General features: G+C 43.4%; 1 protein-coding gene across 1 annotated transcript; it reads right to left on the bottom strand.

Moving 5' to 3' along the window:
* Nucleotides 1-12,926: 12,926 nt before the first annotated feature.
* On the bottom strand, nucleotides 12,927-22,173 carry LOC129851211 (protein transport protein Sec23B-like; the record flags this gene model as incomplete). The annotated part of the gene is made up of 10 exons (XM_055917597.1): nucleotides 12,927-14,035; nucleotides 14,317-14,538; nucleotides 17,890-17,976; nucleotides 18,490-18,651; nucleotides 19,599-19,676; nucleotides 20,068-20,221; nucleotides 20,551-20,657; nucleotides 20,880-20,969; nucleotides 21,172-21,376; nucleotides 21,866-22,173. Coding segments are annotated over 10 exons (1,503 nt in total), but the record flags the coding sequence as incomplete, so codon positions are not given.
* Nucleotides 22,174-22,263: the final 90 nt, after the last annotated feature.

Below are 22,263 nucleotides of genomic sequence, written 5' to 3'. Positions count from 1 at the left end.
ACTGCACCCTGCAAACATCTCCTGTATGGTGGTGTCATGACAGCCACTGCACCATGTAAACATCTCCTGTTTGGTGGTGTCATGACAGCCACTGCACCCTGCAAACATCTCCTGTATGGTGGTGTCATGACAGCCACTGCACCCTACAAACATCTCCTGTATGGTGGTGTCATGACAGCCACTGCACCCTGTAAACATCTCCTGTATGGTGGCGTCATGACAGCCACTGCACCCTGCAAACATCTCCTGTATGGTGGTGTCGTGACAGCCACTGCACCCTGTAAACATATCCTGTATGGTGGTGTCATGACAGCCACTGCACCCTGCAAACATCTCCTGTATGGTGGTGTCGTGACAGCCACTGCACCCTGTAAACATCTCCTGTATGGTGGTGTCATGACAGCCACTACACCCTGCAAACATCTCCTGTATGGTGGTGTCATGACAGCCACTGCACCCTGCAAACATCTCCTGTATGGTGGTGTCGTGACAGCCACTGCACCCTGTAAACATCTCCTGTATGGTGGTGTCATGACAGCCACTGCACCCTGCAAACATCTCCTGTATGGTGGTGTCGTGACAGTTATAACATTTGAACAGCTAAAGACGACATGCAAGATGGCAGTTGAGACAGGATGCAGACCCCTTCATACTGCAAGAGTATAGCTCAACATCCTTTTATACTTTATGCAACCCTGTAGACCAGGGGTCTTCAATCTTCTTTTTGTCCAGGGACCCCCTCCCAGGTAAACCAGCGACCCAGGGACCCCCATCATACGTTAGCAAAGCATGTGCTGTCTTGTCTTATCATTAGGGGAATGATAATGGCAAGAAGTACAAACAAAAAAATGATTAATAGATTTGGTAGATCGTTTTTCATTATTTTGACTAAGAGCTGTTAAGCTGGTTAAGCAAAGGTTAGTCATGTGTTAGCAAAAGGGAATGTCCAAGTCAAGGAAGCTTAGCAACAGCACTTGCTGCACTGGTAGCCTTTTCAAAAGCCTATGTCAGATACTCCAGTGACTGTAATTAGCTCCAAGGAGTGTAATTTGCTCAATATTAGAAGTTGACAAATAAAGTAGATATTCTCTTCTTTTCTACTGTAGACATGCAATTGAAAATGTGTTTATTATATTGTTGCTAGCCATAGTCATAAAAACATCCTCGTCCCCAGGGGTGGATTGGCCATTTTGGCCAAATGCCAGATGGGCTGGTCCATTTTTTGCCTAGTGGGTCTGTCTAACTTTTTTTTTCTTTTCACAAAATTATTATTATCTGGCTAATAATGGGGTCCTGAAAATGGCCCGGTGTGTTAGAAATGCCAGGGCCAGTTTCTGGTCCCAGTCTGCCCCTGCTCTCCCTCTACAAGTAATGGTACGGGTGATGTACAGCTCTATAGCAGATGTGTTTACCTCCTGATGTATGCAGTGATCACTCACCTCTTTCCGAAGCCGGAGCCAGATCGATAAAGCTCCTGCATTTCTCACCTGGAACGAATGGAGAAAATTGAGTTTCACATCAAGCTGTAATACCTTGCATGGGTTCTTCAGGGTCACAATTCACTCAGAGTATCCTGTCTAGACGACTTGATTTTCATAATTTGGGGAAGTTCAAAAGTTCAAGAAGAGAAACATTGCGTGCTTGGCATAGAAAAAGGGAAAAGCCCATAAGTGAAATAAATCAAATAGAAGTAAAGTTCACTGGATTCTAGCCACAAGTCATTCAGAGTATCTATTAGCCTTTTTGATAGTACCGTATAATCTATTTTAGGTGAGGTTCAACAGTTCAAGAAGAGACTGAGAGCTTGGCGTACAATAGAGATTAAATAGCAGCTTAAAAGGCACACACAAGTTATTCAGATTATTTAGTCTACTTGATTGTACCCACTGGACAAAAACTGGCTAAATTAACGTTGTTCCCATGTAATTTCAACAACAAAAAAATCGGTGGAAAACTGATTGGATTTGCAGAAAGTCATCAATGTAGGGGAATTTAATATTTTTTTTCACCCAACTTTTAGCCTAAATCCATTGTCATGGTGAAATGTTTTGTTAATCTCACGGTGAATTCACAATAGTTGACAACTTAACCAAATGTCAATCAAAACTAGTGTTTGAAATGACATCAGTGCCCTGTGGGCTGTTCAAAAGAAGAAATACCATTGTGTGCTTAGCATGAGCAAAGCCAAGAGCCAAAACTGACAATCAAGAGGTCAGAAACAAGCAAAGGATCATGAGGGAGTCACAATGACATTTACTCCTGAGGTGCTGACCTGTTGCACCCTCTACAACCACTGTGATTATTATTATTTGGCCCTGCTGGTCATCTATGAACGTTTGAACATCTTGACCATGTACTGTTATAATCTCCATCCGGCAGAAGAGGAATGGCCAACCCTCAGAGCCTGGTTCCTCTCTAGGTTTCTTCCTAGGTTCTAGCCATTCTAGGGAGTTTTTCCTAGCCACCGTGCTTCTACATCTGCATTGCATGCTGTTTGGGGTTTTAGGCTGGGTTTCTGTACAGCACATTGAGACATCAGCTGATGTAAGAAGGGCTTTATAAATACATTTGATTGATTGCCTATCTAGTCTAATGCATCGGTAGAAGCTATTTTAGAGGACATGTGGCTGGTTAAAAGTTCAACCATAGCGTCCTTTGCATGAGAAAAGGCACAGCGTGGTCAAGTACAAGCAACCAGAGTTCACAGAGGTCAATGACTTTACCATCCCCACAGAGCTTCCAGTTCAATCCTTCCCAAATGACATTCTTCTGCTACTTCTTCTTCCTGGACATGACTGGGACCTCCAGGGATCCCATAAGACCTTATGTCACTTGATCAAGACTTGATAACATGATGCACTTTTTCCATCCACCCTTTCCTCCCTCCTTTCCTCCCCTCTTCCAGGCGTGATTTATTCTTTCCGCCCGCTGCGGCTGCTGGATTTGTCGTAAATCTAACGCTTAATCAGGTATCAGGAAGATGGTGACAGCTGTTTAGAGGAAAAACTCATCAAGGGCCGTTATGTAATCCTTATTAGTCAACTCAACTGTGTGTGTGTGTGTGTGTGTGTGTGTGTGTGTGTGTGTGTGTGTGTGTGTGTGTGTGTGTGTGTGTGTGTGTGTGTGTGTGTGTGTGTGTGTGTGTGTGTGTGTGTGTTTGTACAGTTCCAGACCCAGGCCTGATGAGACAACATGCTCCCAGTATTTATTCTCGCATAAACTGTGACGCTTTATTTCTGTTCTTAATGTCTCTTTAACATGCCATCACCAGACCAGGTCTACTGTCTCCAACCAGAGGCTCCGATCCTGATGTCATCACTGATGGAGTACCTGGAAGTCAAGACCGATGTGTGGAGATGGGAAAGCTGCCATTTCCCCTCTTTTAAAGATGGGAATGTTGCAAAATGTTCTTGATTGAGTCAGACTCAGTGTAACTAATCTAGCTATATAATCTCCAGAGACACCTTTGACTTAATGGTGTTGTCATTAACATGGTAACCACGCTTACGCGGGCACGTCATCTGGTCCAGCTGTTGCACTTCCACCTTGTGCATTTGTTTAGACTCAAGAGTAAAGCTGTGTGACGATTTTACTTCTTGTTACAGACATTCAAAGTACCCATAGACCTGTAAGAAGAGAGACGCTAGGGTAGATTACTAGTACCCTATAGACCTGTAAGAGAGACTGCTAGGGTAGATTACTAGTAACCTATAGACCTGTAAGAAGAGAGATGCTAGGGTAGATTACTAGTACCCAATAAACCTGCAGGAAGAGAGACTGCTAGGGTAGATTACTAGTACCCTATAGACCTGTAAGAAGAGAGATGCTAGGGTAGATTACTAGTACCCTATAGACCTGTAAGAAGAGAGACTGCTAGGGTAGATTACTAGTACCCTATAGACCTGTAAGAAGAGAGACTGCTAGGGTAGATTACTAGTACCCTATAGACCTGTAAGAAGAGAGACTGCTAGGGTAGATTACTAGTACCCTATAGACCTGTAAGAAGAGAGACGCTAGGGTAGATTACTAGTACCCTATAGACCTGTAAGAAGAGAGACTGCTAGGGTAGATTACTAGTACCCTATAGACCTGTAAGAAGAGAGACGCTAGGGTAGATTACTAGTACCCTATAGACCTGTAAGAAGAGAGACGCTAGGGTAGATTACTAGTACCCTATAGACCTGTAAGAAGAGAGACTGCTAGGGTAGATTACTAGTACCCTATAGACCTGTAAGAGAGACTGCTAGGGTAGATTACTAGTACCCTATAGACCTGTTAGAAGAGAGACGCTAGGGTAGATTACTAGTACCCTATAGACCTGTAAGAAGAGAGATGCTAGGGTAGATTACTAGTACCCTATAGACCTGTAAGAGAGACTGCTAGGGTAGATTACTAGTACCCTATAGACCTGTAAGAAGAGAGACTGCTAGGGTAGATTACTAGTACCCTATAGACCTGTAAGAAGAGAGACGCTAGGGTAGATTACTAGTACCCTATAGACCTGTAAGAAGAGAGACTGCTAGGGTAGATTACTAGTACCCTATAGACCTGTAAGAAGAGACGCTAGGGTAGATTACTAGTACCCTATAGACCTGTAAGAAGAGAGATGCTAGGGTAGATTACTAGTACCCTATAGACCTGTAAGAAGAGAGACGCTAGGGTAGAATACTAGTACCCTATAGACCTGTAAGAAGAGAGACTGTTAGGGTAGATTACTAGTACCCTATAGACCTGTAAGAAGAGAGACTGCTAGGGTAGATTACTAGTACCCTATAGACCTGTAAGAAGAGAGATGCTAGGGTAGATTACTAGTACCCTATAGACCTGTAAGAAGAGAGACACTAGGGTAGATTACTAGTACCCTATAGACCTGTAAGAAGAGAGACGCTAGGGTAGATTACTAGTACCCTATAGACCTGTAAGAAGAGAGACTGCTAGGGTAGATTACTAGTACCCTATAGACCTGTAAGAAGAGAGACGCTAGGGTAGATTACTAGTACCCTATAGACCTGTAAGAAGGGAGACTGCTAGGGTAGATTACTAGTGCCCTATAGACCTGTAAGAAGAGAGACTGCTAGGGTAGATTACTAGTACCCTATAGACCTGTAAGAAGAGAGATGCTAGGGTAGATTACTAGTACCCTATAGACCTGTAAGAAGAGAGACTGCTAGGGTAGATTACTAGTACCCTATAGACCTGTAAGAAGAGAGACGCTAGGGTAGATTACTAGTACCCTATAGACCTGTAAGAAGGGAGACTGCTAGGGTAGATTACTAGTACCCTATAGACCTGTAAGAAGAGAGATGCTAGGGTAGATTACTAGTACCCTATAGACCTGTAAAAGAGAGACTGCTAGGGTAGATTACTAGTACCCTATAGACCTGTAAGAAGAGAGACGCTAGGGTAGATTACTAGTACCCTATAGACCTGTAAGAAGAGAGACTGCTAGGGTAGATTACTAGTACCCTATAGACCTGTAAGAGAGACTGCTAGGGTAGATTACTAGTACCCTATAGACCTGTAAGAAGAGAGACTGCTAGGGTAGATTACTAGTACCCTATAGACCTGTAAGAAGGGAGACTGCTAGGGTAGATTACTAGTACCCTATAGACCTGTAAGAAGAGAGACGCTAGGGTAGAATACTAGTACCCTATAGACCTGTAAGAGAGACTGCTAGGGTAGATTACTAGTACCCTATAGACCTGTAAGAAGAGAGACGCTAGGGTAGAATACTAGTACCCTATAGACCTGTAAGAAGAGAGATGCTAGGGTAGATTACTAGTACCCTATAGACCTGTAAGAAGAGAGACTGCTAGGGTAGATTACTAGTACCCTATAGACCTGTAAGAAGAGAGATGCTAGGGTAGATTACTAGTACCCTATAGACCTGTAAGAAGAGAGACTGCTAGGGTAGATTACTAGTACCCTATAGACCTGTAAGAAGAGAGACTGCTAGGGTAGATTACTAGTACCCTATAGACCTGTAAGAAGAGAGATGCTAGGGTAGATTACTAGTACCCTATAGACCTGTAAGAAGAGAGACTGCTAGGGTAGATTACTAGTACCCTATAGACCTGTAAGAAGAGAGACTGCTAGGGTAGATTACTAGTACCCTATAGACCTGTAAGAGAGATGCTAGGGTAGATTACTAGTACCCTATAGACCTGTAAGAAGAGAGACGCTAGGGTAGATTACTAGTACCCTATAGACCTGTAAGAAGAGAGACTGCTAGGGTAGATTACTAGTACCCTATAGACCTGTAAGAAGAGAGATGCTAGGGTAGATTACTAGTACCCTATAGACCTGTAAGAAGAGAGACTGCTAGGGTAGATTACTAGTACCCTATAGACCTGTAAGAAGAGAGACGCTAGGGTAGATTACTAGTACCCTATAGACCTGTAAGAAGAGAGACGCTAGGGTAGATTACTAGTACCCTATAGACCTGTAAGAAGAGAGACGCTAGGGTAGATTACTAGTACCCTATAGACCTGTAAGAAGAGAGACTGCTAGGGTAGATTACTAGTACCCTATAGACCTGTAAGAGAGACTGCTAGGGTAGATTACTAGTACCCTATAGACCTGTTAGAAGAGAGACGCTAGGGTAGATTACTAGTACCCTATAGACCTGTAAGAAGAGAGATGCTAGGGTAGATTACTAGTACCCTATAGACCTGTAAGAGAGACTGCTAGGGTAGATTACTAGTACCCTATAGACCTGTAAGAAGAGAGACTGCTAGGGTAGATTACTAGTACCCTATAGACCTGTAAGAAGAGAGACTGTTAGGGTAGATTACTAGTACCCTATAGACCTGTAAGAAGAGAGATGCTAGGGTAGATTACTAGTACCCTATAGACCTGTAAGAAGAGAGACTGCTAGGGTAGATTACTAGTACCCTATAGACCTGTAAGAAGAGAGACTGCTAGGGTAGATTACTAGTACCCTATAGACCTGTAAGAAGAGAGACTGCTAGGGTAGATTACTAGTACCCTATAGACCTGTAAGAAGAGAGATGCTAGGGTAGATTACTAGTACCCTATAGACCTGTAAGAAGAGAGACTGCTAGGGTAGATTACTAGTACCCTATAGACCTGTAAGAAGAGAGACGCTAGGGTAGATTACTAGTACCCTATAGACCTGTAAGAAGAGAGACGCTAGGGTAGATTACTAGTACCCTATAGACCTGTAAGAAGAGAGACTGCTAGGGTAGATTACTAGTACCCTATAGACCTGTAAGAAGAGAGACGCTAGGGTAGATTACTAGTACCCTATAGACCTGTAAGAAGGGAGACTGCTAGGGTAGATTACTAGTACCCTATAGACCTGTAAGAAGAGAGACGCTAGGGTAGAATACTAGTACCCTATAGACCTGTAAGAGAGACTGCTAGGGTAGATTACTAGTACCCTATAGACCTGTAAGAAGAGAGACGCTAGGGTAGAATACTAGTACCCTATAGACCTGTAAGAAGAGAGATGCTAGGGTAGATTACTAGTACCCTATAGACCTGTAAGAAGAGAGACTGCTAGGGTAGATTACTAGTACCCTATAGACCTGTAAGAAGAGAGATGCTAGGGTAGATTACTAGTACCCTATAGACCTGTAAGAAGAGAGACTGCTAGGGTAGATTACTAGTACCCTATAGACCTGTAAGAAGAGAGACTGCTAGGGTAGATTACTAGTACCCTATAGACCTGTAAGAAGAGAGATGCTAGGGTAGATTACTAGTACCCTATAGACCTGTAAGAAGAGAGACTGCTAGGGTAGATTACTAGTACCCTATAGACCTGTAAGAAGAGAGATGCTAGGGTAGATTACTAGTACCCTATAGACCTGTAAGAAGAGAGACTGCTAGGGTAGATTACTAGTACCCTATAGACCTGTAAGAAGAGAGACGCTAGGGTAGATTACTAGTACCCTATAGACCTGTAAGAGAGACTGCTAGGGTAGATAACTAGTACCCTATAGACCTGTAAGAAGAGAGATGCTAGGGTAGATTACTAGTACCCTATAGACCTGTAAGAAGAGAGACTGCTAGGGTAGATTACTAGTACCCTATAGACCTGTAAGAAGAGAGACTGCTAGGGTAGATTACTAGTACCCTATAGACCTGTAAGAAGAGAGACGCTAGGGTAGATTACTAGTACCCTATAGACCTGTAAGAAGAGAGACTGCTAGGGTAGATTACTAGTACCCTATAGACCTGTAAGAGAGACTGCTAGGGTAGATTACTAGTACCCTATAGACCTGTAAGAAGAGAGACTGCTAGGGTAGATTACTAGTACCCTATAGACCTGTAAGAGAGATGCTAGGGTAGATTACTAGTACCCTATAGACCTGTAAGAAGAGAGACTGCTAGGGTAGATTACTAGTACCCTATAGACCTGTAAGAAGAGAGACGCTAGGGTAGATTACTAGTACCCTATAGACCTGTAAGAAGAGAGTCTGCTAGGGTAGATTACTAGTACCCTATAGACCTGTAAGAAGAGAGACGCTAGGGTAGATTACTAGTACCCTATAGACCTGTAAGAAGAGAGACTGCTAGGGTAGATTACTAGTACCCTATAGACCTGTAAGAAGAGAGACGCTAGGGTAGATTACTAGTACCCTTTAGACCTGTAAGAAGAGAGACGCTAGGGTAGATTACTAGTACCCTATAGACCTGTAAGAGAGACTGCTAGGGTAGATTACTAGTACCCTATAGACCTGTAAGAAGAGAGATGCTAGGGTAGATTACTAGTACCCTATAAACCTGCAGGAAGAGAGACTGCTAGGGTAGATTACTAGCAGAGCCAGTAGGGACCCTTTCTAAAAGCACTAAACTCATGTCCCCTAAACGTCTTACTAAGGGGTCACTGTACTGTAACTCGAAACTCCCATCCCATGTTCCAATGATTCTTATGCCGGGATACACTGCTCTTTAGGCTATCCAATACTTCATGCCAGAAAGGACAACTCGTTTTTCAAGATGCCATTTTTGACTAGTGGCATCTGAATACATAAACTGGGGGTGATTACCCTAAAAAACTCATAACTTTGTAAATACCCTTAGCTTGCAGTTTTAGATAATATGTATGTATATGTCCCATCTGGAGACTGACGCTTAGTTACTATGGTGACACAAGTTGATGACACATCAGAATGGCTCTCATAATGACACAACCAAGGAATTATAGCAAGGACTACAGAGTTTAATAGCTGCAATTATACATAACTGTGTATGTGTGTGTGTGTGTGTGTGTGTGTGTGTGTGTGTGTGTGTGTGTGTGTGTGTGTGTGTGTGTGTGTGTGTGTGTGTGTGTGTGTGTGTGTGTGTGCAACAATCTAATCAAGGCTTTATAGACCCTTGTCTATTTCTGAATGTATAGGGTGTTCTTTTTGAATGGCAAGAATGCCTGCTTAGAAACCGGTATTGATTGAATAGTTTGAACACACACACACACACACCTGTAAACCTCTTTCCTGTAAATATCCATATAATTTTAGCCTTTACACTCCAGAGACCTCACTATAATTAATTGACAACAAGACGGGACAACGTCATTAACAACAACACCTCATCACCTCACCTTCATCATGGATATTCTCCGCACAGGAGAACCAGATCCCGGTGTGGAACTGTCTGAATAGGAACCGGTCGTCCCCCGTTTCCCAACTGTACACCACTACTTTGGGGTCCGTCTCGTTCACTCCATAATCGATGCAGTTGTGCGTGCGAAGTTTAGTGCACTTCGGCTTGGGGACGCGCTGCGTGCCGACGCACCAGTATGTTGTGATGAAAGCAGTTATTGAGAAAAATAGTGCTAAAAGATTCATACTAACGGACAGCAGTGCCCTGCACTTGCGAGTGGTCTTCATTGTCCATAGATATCTGCACTTATTAGAGAACTCACTCACTCACCATCCATCCAATATGAATCAAAACAGGTCATGAAAAACTGGTCAAACTCCACCGAAAATATGTTTCAACTGATGTGCAACATGTCGGCAATAAAATACATACTTTGGCACTCCAACCCGTTGAATTGAAATTACTCTCCCTACCCGATTAGAGGGACGGCAAGTCTGAATTCAGCTTCAATCCACCATTATCATCTGTTCGAGTCATTAACCATTAGATCTTTTTCACACGAAGTGTCCTGAAATGACCCTCATCCATTCGCTGAAGGATTGTCACGTTGTCAAAAGATTTGAAGAGCTTGTTCGCACAAAATCTGTGGGATTTGTATCGGTGATGCTCGCCTTCAATCTGTGATGAGCCGCTCTCTCTCCCTCTCTCTATTTTTTCCCTCTCTCAGAGATGATGAGATTACAGTTTATTGATAGCATATTTAATTTTGTGTGAACAATAATCAAACCATAGCGTCAGCCTGGGAATAGGATCAATAACATTTCTTATATTTCAGAAAAGTACTTGGACTGTTTGACTGAGCCTGTCTGGGGTGAAGTGCCAGATGGGCAGGATTTTCACTTTTGGGACTAGTCCATTGGCAATTACAAAATGATAAAGTCTAAACAAACATACAAGACAAGCCTACCATAAAGACTATCTAGATAGCCATTGTTCAGTGTTACCATTAAGACTTCAACTAGTTAAGTGTTGCTATAAAGTCCATCTGTAATGTTCTGCAAAGAGGGCTCTGTTCTAATTGAAGAGCTACGTCGACAGCAACTGGGTAATCACTCAAACTTCTCACTCGATCTCCCCTCTGACAGTGTAAAAGCCAACACACTATCACAGTTTATTGTGAAATAGACACAAATTACTTATTGGACATTTGTGACAGGCACATGAAAAAGTCCACTGTGTGTATTACATGATTTTCTTTCCTCATAATGCATCTTCCTTCCTTCCTTCCTTCCGTTTTTCGTGTGCCTGTCACAAATGTCCAATAAGCAATTTGTTTTCACAATAATCTGGGATACTGGGTTTGGTAGAAGCAGTGGCACAGCAGCTCTTCTCATTACTAGGCTTGAGAGGCAGCACGCTCACATGAGACTCTGATTGGATAAGCTACAACAGAAAGCCAGGATACTTCACCCAAAATGTGTGTGTGTGACGTTGGTGGGACACAACAGTTCTTCCGATACATTTGTGATCATGAAGCATCACCACTGATGCTAGACCTTACAGTGAAATGCTTAGTTACAAGCCCCTAACCAACAATGCTTTAAAATGTTAAGATTTAAAAAAATAAAAGTAACAAATAATTAAACAGCAGCAGTAAAATAACAAGCAAGGCTATATACAGAGGGTACCGGTACAGAGTCAATGTGGAGGCTATATACAGGGTGTATTGGTACAGAGTCAATGTGGAGGCTATATACAGAGGGTACCGGTACAGAGTCAATGTGTGGAGGCACCGGTTAGTTGAGGTAATACGTACATGTAGATAGAGTTAACTATGGATAGATTATAAACAGAGAGTAGCAGCAGCGTAAAAGAGGAATCTCGGTAGCCCTTCAGGAATCTTATGGTTTGGGAGTAGAAGCTGTTTAAGAAGCCTCTTGGACCTCGACTTGGCGCTCCGGTACCGCTTGCTGTGTGGTAGCAGAGAGAACAGTCTATGACTAGGGTGGCTGGTGGAATCTTTGACAATTTTTAGGGCCTTCCTCTGACACCGCCTGATACAGAGGTCCTGGATGGCAGGAAGCTTGGCCCCAGTGATGTACTGGGCCTAACGCACTACCCTCTGTAGTGCCTTACGGTCAGAGGCCGAGCAGTTGCCATACCAGGCAGTGATGCAACCAGTCAGGATGCTCTCGAAGGTGCAGCTGTAGAACCTTCTGAGGATCTGAGGACCCATGCCAAATCTTTTTAGTTTCCTGAGGGGGAATAGGCTTTGTAGTGCCCTCTTCACAACTGTCTTAGTGTATTTGGACCATGTTTGTTTGTTGGTGATGTGGACACCAAGGAACTTGAAGCTCTTAACCTGTTCCCCTACAGCCCCGTCGATGAGAATGGGTGCATGCTCGGTCCTCCTTTTCCTGTAGTCCACAATCATCTCCTTTGTCTTGATCACGTTGAGGGAGAGGTTGTTGTCCTGGCACCACACGACCAGGGCTCTGACCTCCCTATAGGCTCTCATCGTTGTCGGTGATCAGTTGTGTTTTGATGTGATTGTGTATGGGGTTTTAATGTGCTGTGGGACATTGGGTGTGAGAGTAGAAATTGCAATTGTTTTTGTTGGATGTTTTTGTGCTAGTTATTTTTCCAATCTGGAATGCGGATCCATATTGCTCACTGCCCAGTGAAGCGACTGATTTGATCAAGTCCCTTTGAAGTAAATTACCAGGCTCCCGAGTGGCGCAGCGGTCTAAGGCACTGCATCTTAGTACAGTCCCTGGTTCGAATCCAGGCTGTATCACATCTGGCCGTGATTGGGATTCCCATAGGGTGGCGCACAATTGGCCCAGCGTCATCCGGGTTTGGCCGGGGTAGGCTGTCGTTGTAAATAAGAATTTGTTCTTAACTTGCCTAGTTAAATAAAAGGATAAAAAAATATATTAAAAAATGAAACGAACTAGCCAGACCATTAAGACCGGATACCAGGAAACACAGTCGATACAGAAATCAGGAGTCAGCTACACTATGAACCAGACAGCTGACCTTTGGCCCCTAGCTTATCTGTGTGGATGAGGATGTTCTCACCATAAACATCCTATTAAATTACTAGAGGGGCCATGTCATAAACCCTCGAAGTTCCAGAACACTAGTATTCTAATTCCTAATTCTATGGTTCACACTTCCACTAAAGGCATAGGCTCGCTTGCCAGGGACAAACATTTGAATATGGTGTACGTCTACACAGACCAGAGAAATTGAAAAATGAATGATTCTCGGCTATTGCTGATCTATTTGACACATTTCTATGACATAGAAACCCATACAAAAACAATGAGGGAAACATAAAAAACATAGCTGGTGAATAAGGTTGTCTTGACATACTTTATATGCATAGCATTAAGAAACAAATCAGTCAGACTAAATGAATCAATTACGTTCCCTTTTTTACAGTAAGTACAAGTGTTAACATCAGGAACAGACTAGAGGAGGCGAGTGAAAGAACAGTGATGATGGGTTTTGGGGTAAGTTGTACAAAATGCCAGATGGTAAGAAAACGGATATGTGGAAAAAGTAGTCAGTGGACATGTAAAATATGTGTTAGAAAAAAATAGGGGTTTTGTTTAATACAATAATAACATTTTTCATTGAACTTCCAGTCTTTCTGTATTCAAATAGAAAACAGTAGCACTACAAGGAAAGATTGACAGTTTCATCAGAACATTTAAATTAATCATTATTTAGGGGAAATTGTATGGAAAAAAATAAACTATAGGACGTTATCAAGAACATAAAAATATTTAAAGCGTCTCGAGCAGTAATCATTGACCAAACTACTACAGTAGCTACATGCCTTACCACAGACAGACAAACAAGTAAACCAATTCTAATCATTAGCCAAATTATTATTATAAAGGTGAGATGGAATGTAAGAACTGTGATTAATATCCACAAAAGGCTCAACTGAGGATGCCTGGTCCCAGATCTGTTTGTGCTTTATAAGCCAACTCCTACGGTCATTGTCAAGGCATGAAAGACTGATCTGGGACCAGGCTACAACTGAGGTGCAGTAAAGCTTTTCCAGTATGTGGGAGAAGTTCATGTCAATCACAATTTTAGGGAAGCAAAATTCCGGAAACTTAAAGCAGGAATGATAATAACTTAGAGGATTTGAAACCATCACAGGTCATACGTGGGGAAAGGAAAGGTTACTAGGTCCCTGTATTAATACAGGAATGGCTCTCTCTTTCCTTCTCATCCCTCTCTCCTTTCACGTCCTTCACTTTGGTAGCCTCGTAAACCAGACGTATCGTGAAGTGAAATAGAACGGTGGGCATATCGGTCTGGTTACGAAGGCTATCACTTTGGTACCGGGACTGGGAATTTAAGCGGCGCTCGACACGGCCAGCTTCTTCAAGTGGTCCATGAACACCTGTAGACTGACGTCATCTGTGAGGATGGGGGCTCCAGTCTCCTATGAGAAAAGACAGACATGTGATGAGTATGGTGAAACACTAGAGTAAAGCTTCCTTCAGTTGGATCACATTCAAATTGGCAGAATAGAGATAGATGGTGCATGAAGCTCTGCCACTTGTAAGACTAGAATTCCTTGAAGAAAAATACAATTGACTCCCCATGATGAAACTCCAGCCTTGACGTCACCTATTTCCAAATCAAGTCTCCAGCTGTTATTGTACATAAAAACTGGTTATCAGTTTATTTTTTGAAGAATGAATGAATTAAACATTGTATTACCTGTCCCCAGGAGTAGAGGTTGTTGTGTGTCTGGGAGGGGTTGACCTTGGACAGGAGGAAGCGGGCCTGGGACCCTCCGTGCTCTGTGTCGATGTACCGGGGCATGGGGAAGCGGGTCTGCAGGATCTCCTGGGCGTCATCCACGGGTGCTACCAGTAGATGCTTGAAGTTCTCGTACTCCGGCTGCTCCTGGTAACCCGCCTTACGCCACTGGGCGATGGTCTGGTGGAGAGATAGAGATACAACAGGGTTATGGTCACGGTAGGATGTTGTGTGTTTTGGTGTTAGTTGTATAGACCAGGGTTATAGTCATGGTAGGATGTTGTGTGTTTTGGTGTTAGTTGTATAGACCAGGGTTATAGTCATGGTAGGATGTTGTGTGTTAGTTGTATAGACCAGGGTTAGTCATGGTAGGATGTTGTGTGTTTTGGTGTTAGTTGTATAGACCAGGGTTATAGTCATGGTAGGATGTTGTGTGTTTTGGTGTTAGTTGTATAGACCAGGGTTATTGTCATGGTAGGATGTTGGTGTTAGTTGTATAGACCAGGGTTATTGTCATGGTAGGATGTTGTGTGTTTTGGTGTTAGTTGTATAGATCAGTGTTAGTCATGGTAGGATGTTGTGTGTTGGTGTTTGTTGTATAGACCATGGCTATTGTCATGGTAGGATGTTGTGTGTTGGTGTTAGTTGTACAGACCAGGGTTATAGTCATGGTAGGATGTTGTGTGTTGGTGTTAGTTGTATAGACCAGGGTTATAGTCATGGTAGGATGTTGTGTGTTGGTGTTAGTTGTATAGACCAGGGATAGTCCATGGTAGGATGTTGTGTGTTGGTGTTAGTTGCATAGACCAGGATTAGTCCATGGTAGGATGTTGGTGTTAGTTGTATAGACCAGGGCTATTGTCATGGTAGGATGTTGTGTGTTGGTGTTAGTTGTATAGACCAGGGTTATAGTCATGGTAGGATGTTGTGTGTTGGTTGTTAGTTGTATAGACCAGGGTTAGTCCATGGTAGGATGTTGGTGTTAGTTGTATAGACCAGGGTTAGTCATGGTAGGATGTTGTGTGTTGGTGTTAGTTGTATAGACCAGGGTTAGTCATGGTAGGATGTTGTGTGTTGGGTGTTAGTTGTATAGACCAGGGTTATAGTCATGGTAGGATGTTGTGTGTTGGTGTTAGTTGTATAGACCAGGGCTATTGTCATGGTAGGATGTTGTGTGTTAGTTGTATAGACTAGGGCTATTGTCATGGTAGGATGCTGTGTGTTGGGTGTTAGTTGTATAGACCAGGGTTAGTCATGGTAGGATGCTGTGTGTTGGGTGTTAGTTGTATAGACCAGGGTTAGTCATGGTAGGATGTTGTGTGTTGGTGTTAGTTGTGCCAGCTAATCTTTTTTTTGTCATTTGTGAGAAAAATCTCTAACATGTTGAGAATAGAAAATGACAGGACATAATGAGTGACTGACAGGACATAATGAGTGACTGACAGGACATAATGAGTGACTGACAGGACATAATGAGTGACTGACAGGACATAATGAGTGACTGACAGGACATAATGAGTGACTGACAGGACATAATGAGTGACTGACAGGACATAATGAGTGACTGACAGGACATAATGAGTGACTGACAGGACATAATGAGTGACTGACAGGACATAATGAGTGACTGACAGGACATAATGAGTGACTGACAGGACATAATGAGTGACTGACAGGACATAGTGACTGACAGGACATAGTGACTGACAGGACATAGTGACTGATAGGACATAGTGACTGATAGGACATAGTGACTGATAGGACATAGTGACTGATAGGACATAGTGACTGATAGGACATAGTGACTGATAGGACATAGTGACTGATAGGACATAGTGACTGATAGGACATAGTGACTGATAGGACATAGTGACTGATAGGACATAGTGACTGATAGGACATAGTGACTGATAGGACATAGTGACTGATAGGACATAGTGAATGAGTGAATGACAGGACATAGTGAATGACAGGACATAGTGACTGAGTGAATGACAGGACATAGTGACTGACAGGACATAGTGAATCTACTAATATGTCTCCCATTTCTTCAAACCCATCCCATCATGCAGGTACACACACGTCTTGTTTCTTGTTGTAATATTGATAGTGATTTACATTGTGGTTTATGCTCTACATGATGATGTGCAGCTTGAGATGCGAGGAAATAATAAATAATAACAATAAATTATAATATTTACAGCACGGTAGTGGTGTTCCAGCTATTAATAACTGGCATTAGACCACCAGCGCTGCTCTGTTACAGTGTGACCTCTCACCTCTCCGTGGTAGATGACCAGCTGGAACAAGGTGTCTGTTACAGTGTGACCTCTCACCTCTCCGTGGTAGATGACCAGCTGGAAGAAGGTGTCTGTTACAGTGTGACCTCTCACCTCTCCGTGGTAGATGACCAGCTGGAACAAGGTGTCTGTTACAGTGTGACCTCTCACCTCTCCGTGGTAGATGACCAGCTGGAACAAGGTGTCTGTTACAGTGTGACCTCTCACCTCTCCGTGGTAGATGACCAGCTGGAACAAGGTGTCTGTTACAGTGTGACCTCTCACCTCTCCGTGGTAGATGACCAGCTGGAAGAAGGTGTCTGTTACAGTGTGACCTCTCACCTCTCCGTGGTAGATGACCAGCTGGAACAAGGTGTCTGTTACAGTGTGACCTCTCACCTCTCCGTGGTAGATGACCAGCTGGAACAAGGTGTCTGTTACAGTGTGACCTCTCACCTCTCCGTGGTAGATGACCAGCTGGAACAAGGTGTCTGTTACAGTGTGACCTCTCACCTCTCCGTGGTAGATGACCAGCTGGAACAAGGTGTCTGTTACAGTGTGACCTCTCACCTCTCCATGGTAGATGACCAGCTGGAAGAAGGTGTCTGTTACAGTGTGACCTCTCACCTCTCCGTGGTAGATGACCAGCTGGAACAAGGTGTCTGTTACAGTGTGACCCCTCACCTCTCCGTGGTAGATGACCAGCTGGAACAAGGTGTCTGTTACAGTGTGACCTCTCACCTCTCCGTGGTAGATGACCAGCTGGAAGAAGGTGTCTGTTACAGTGTGACCTCTCACCTCTCCGTGGTAGATGACCAGCTGGAACAAGGTGTCTGTTACAGTGTGACCTCTCACCTCTCCGTGGTAGATGACCAGCTGGAACAAGGTGTCTGTTACAGTGTGACCTCTCACCTCTCCGTGGTAGATGACCAGCTGGAACAAGGTGTCTGTTACAGTGTGACCTCTCACCTCTCCGTGGTAGATGACCAGCTGGAACAAGGTGTCTGTTACAGTGTGACCTCTCACCTCTCCATGGTAGATGACCAGCTGGAAGAAGGTGTCTGTTACAGTGTGACCTCTCACCTCTCCGTGGTAGATGACCAGCTGGAACAAGGTGTCTGTTACAGTGTGACCCCTCACCTCTCCGTGGTAGATGACCAGCTGGAACAAGGTGTCTGTTAGTGTGACCTCTCACCTCTCCGTGGTAGATGACCAGCTGGAACAAGGTGTCTGTTACAGTGTGACCTCTCACCTCTCCGTGGTAGATGACCAGCTGGAAGAAGGTGTCCATCAGGAGGATCCGGTCTGGGAGAATACTTCCACTGTCCAGGAGAACAGGCTGTAGAACAGACAGACGGGACACAACAGGATAAGTCTCACATCCATTTGTTTTTACAGAGAAAGGTAGTGTGGAACACATTGAGCATGTGAATATTTGACTAAACTAATTATCTCTTAGGGAAATTTGACCTAATTATCTAATATATAGACTGGTTTTATAACAGAGTAGATTGGAAAACAAATAATTAAGAAAGTTGATTAGAATTAAATTCAATATTTAATAATTGATTGGTCGCGTACACATTTTGCAGATGTTATTGCAGGTGCAGCGAAATGCTTATGTTTCTAGCTCCAACAGTGCAGTAATACCTCACAATACACAATACACACAAATGCTGAAAATTAAAATGAAGAAATTAAAAAATAACATTATTTTTTATTTATTTAAATACTGCAAAGTTTTCTAGGAGCTAGAAACTGGTTGACCATGTCTTTCGGCGCCATCTAGTACACTATATAGACAGAGAGTGTGTCATTAGTGTGTGTCCATAGTATTTGGTAGGAGTCTGACCTCTGGTGGGCCGTGGAACGAGTAGGAGTACAGGATGGGCTGGATCATGATGAGAGACTGGGTCAGGTCCTGGCGGACAAAGTTGTGTCTGTAGTAGGAACACTCATCTGGGCTGTTGTTGAACACCTGCAGGAACGGCGACCGGCGCAGGTGGAACATAAACTAGAGGGAGGACAGAGACATTATTCTAACGATTATAATGAAATATGCTTTTTGGAGAAAAATATTATCGATTTTTTTTGTTGTTGATATTTGGGATATTGCTTCTAGCATCATCAAATGTTCCTGTACATATCCCACTGAGGTCAACTAAACTAAGTGGAAGTTATGAGTATCTGTGCAATGGGAATATTTAAGATGAATAAAGTTAACGTTCAGTTTAGAGTGATTAACACAATGTTTAGAATATTTAGACATTTTCCATTTCTGTAATAAACATGATTTTTCAGTGTTCTGTTTGTGACACTCGGGTTGACGGCCACTAGACACAGTGCTGTGTGTTATGGATTAAACTCCTGTCTGTTGACACTGATTGACTCCAGACTGGAGGTACAAGGACATTTTTTTTTTTACATTTAAGTCATTTAGCAGACGCTCTTATCCAGAGCGACTTACAAATTGGAAAGTTCATACATATTCATCCTGGTCCCCCCGTGGGAATTGAACCCACAACCCTGGCGTTGCAAGCGCCATGCTCTACCAACTGAGCCACACGGGACCACGGACACACTATTGTATGATGCTGTAGCAACTGACAAAGTCACTGCAGTTTGGTTCAACGTCATACAAGCCTCTGGCTGGTGTTAAAAGTTGTCAGAGAAGGACAATTACACATGTTTCTCTGCTTCTGTGCTGGGTGGTGTTAGGATACAGCCATTGACTAGTTTTTCATGTACACATATATACACACACATATATCCCATTTGACATAAATATCTTATTTGTTGTTAAAGTTAGAGGTAAGCATGTATATACTCAAGTAATCATTCAGATATCGACGAGCTAGTTAAATCTATTCCAGTTCTACTCCATTAGAAGGACTTGTATTGAAGGGCTCTTATTGAACAGCTCATGTAGTTCCAGAGTGTACCACTAGGCGTCAGTCTTACCTGTGGGTAGAGTGAGAGGGACTCCGAGAGCTTGAAGGAGGTGGGGTCATCTTTGTTGAACTGACCGAACTTCTGACACTGTAACCAAGGAGACAAGACAAACGTCAGCGTCTTGAACTAAATAAATCAACACATACCGTAGGACTTCAGTTAAGTGGTGTTACTTTAGTTTAGGTATACCACACAACTTCCGAAACGTAAAGAGGGATTTAAACTGTCAATGAATTAGTATTCGCGTCATACTGCTTCACATTCCAGACAACTCCTTTCTACATTCTTCTACAATGAATAAGAACAAGGAGACACAAGAATACAAAGGATTCTTCTATCCACAATCACCCACAACTCCTACAAACATTCAGCTATGTGAAGAACAACAGGCTACTCTCTTGGAATAGCCAAGCTGGGACCAATGCCCAATGACATTACAAAGCCTGTCAACACATTGGTCAGCCTAGCTGTCACTCACCAGGCGAATGAGCTGTCTGTCCAGCCAGCGCAGGACGTCCGGCCCCTCTTCCGACTCGGCCCTGAACACGCCCAGCCTGGCCATGATGACCGCCGACGCCTCCTGGTCGAAGGACGACTCGATGTGCTGGATCTGGGACTGGGCGTCGGCCCAACTGGATGGAGGGAGAAAGAGGGCGTGGACAGGTTAGGGGCGGGGCGAGACTGACGCACGCGTGCGTAAGCACAAATGCAGGCTGCACGTCCACTTCCAGTCCTTTAACAGGATAGGGCGAATGTCAACATCCTCATTTGTACGGTCAATATTGACTTTGTGGTAACTCACTGCTTAAGGACAATGTGAGAAATGCGACGTGTACAAAATGCAGACTCTTGCATATATGTAAGGGCTGTCAGCTCAGTCACACTTCCGTCAAGAACGATGGAGCAGTTCTGCAAACCCACTTCCTGTTTACTGTTTCGAAGCGAGAGAGAGGAGACTTACTTCCTGGCGACGGTGGTAACCCTGATCCTCCTCTGGGTGTTGGAGTGTTGGTACTGGGTGACAAACTGGACCGCTCCTCTACCACCCTGAGGGATTGGGGCGTTGTGCTGCACAGAGAAAATACAACTACAATAGTTAGGATAGGAGTACATTTAATATTGCTAAGCATCCTGTTTGAATACTACAAACCATGTCCTAAGTAATCACTGAGGTGAGAATGATGAATTGTCACATTACATTGGTTTGGTCGACCCAAATCAATGACACCTTTGAGTAAGGATGAAATGAGGAACAAATGAGATGTGTTTGATCAAAGGGAGTGTGTTTACCTGATTGACGACCTCGAAGTACAAGGCCAACGTAGTGGAGGGACTGAGACTGCAGATTTTCCACTGGGTTGTTCCTCCAACACCTACCTCCTGTAACAGAGACAAAGGGCCATTGAGGTCGATGGAAAACATCTTCCCAATTCACTTCAAGGAGGGGAAAAAGCTATTACAATAGAAGGTTGAACAATTCCGCAAAACATTTCTGAAATTCTGGAAAAGCCGGGAATTTTGGGACCGTTTCTGGATTTTTATTTAACCCTATTTGGATTCTGTATGGGCCTGGAAGACTCACGTTCTCTGATATACACGGTCCCTTAGCGCTGAGGGAGACACAGGGCCCGATGGCCCCCGATACCTTCAGCTCCCTGGACGTCTTGACTTCCAGCGTGCCCCCGAAGGCCATGCGGAACTCTCCGTTGTAGTCCTTACTGAAGACCCTCTGGAAGGTCTGCTTGAACAGAGAGGTGTTGAAGGAGTCGCCCATCGCTATGTGACCTCTGAGAGGAGGCAAACGGAAGAAAAAAAATACATGAATATTCAGTTGCATAATTCCGTAAGTGAAGCTGAATAAATCTAATATAAATACAAACAAAAAGTCAGTTTGAGCTAGTGAGGATGAAGTCTCTGGAAAAGTCATTCAATCGAATGTAGAGGAATTGTACAACGCTATTTCTTCTTCAGGTAAAATGAAAGCTTCAGTAGAGTTCTCAATAGGTCAGTCGTAGGTAGATAGGGATGTATAGTAGACTAAGGAAAGGCCGTAGTAGATAGTCCCTTAGGTAGTTATGGCACGCTATGGCTGCGTTTAGACAGGCAGCCCATTCTGATCTTTTGACCAATCAGATCGGAAAAAGATCCGATGTGAAAAGATCTCAGGTGATTGATCAAAATACCAATCGTTGCCAAAAAAGATCAGAAGTGGGCTGCCTGTGTAAATGCAGTATATTTTATATATATATATATATATGTCTGAGACTGGTACTAACCCAGTGAGGTTGGATAAACATTTCATCTCTAGAAGTCCGGTCTGATCCAAGGCACAGGCGTAGATGTCAATACTGTGGCCGTTCACTGCCACACGGTTCGCCAAGGCTTCGTAGTACTGAATAAAACAAGGTGAACAGTTTGCAACATATACAAACAGTGCTGTGTAGCACCTTGAGAACTCTTTGGAGCATCGGTGTCCATGAACATACCTCAACAGAAGAGGTACGGAGAGAGAAGAGAGCGCAAACTTGAGCGAAATATTTGACACATCGTGAGAGCTTGACGTGAGTGAAAGAACATAATTAAGCTAAACTATATTAAGACAAAAATCGCTTAAGTGGTTTCATCCATCTTAGCTCTAAAAACTAGCGTAGTCTTAAAGATGGAATCCTCAGTA

This window comes from Salvelinus fontinalis, chromosome 3 (assembly GCF_029448725.1).
Source record: "Salvelinus fontinalis isolate EN_2023a chromosome 3, ASM2944872v1, whole genome shotgun sequence".
In the NCBI taxonomy this organism is placed as follows: domain Eukaryota; kingdom Metazoa; phylum Chordata; class Actinopteri; order Salmoniformes; family Salmonidae; genus Salvelinus; species Salvelinus fontinalis.
The sequence above is the reverse complement of the archived record's forward strand: the minus strand, read 5'-3'. Positions and strand labels throughout refer to the sequence as shown.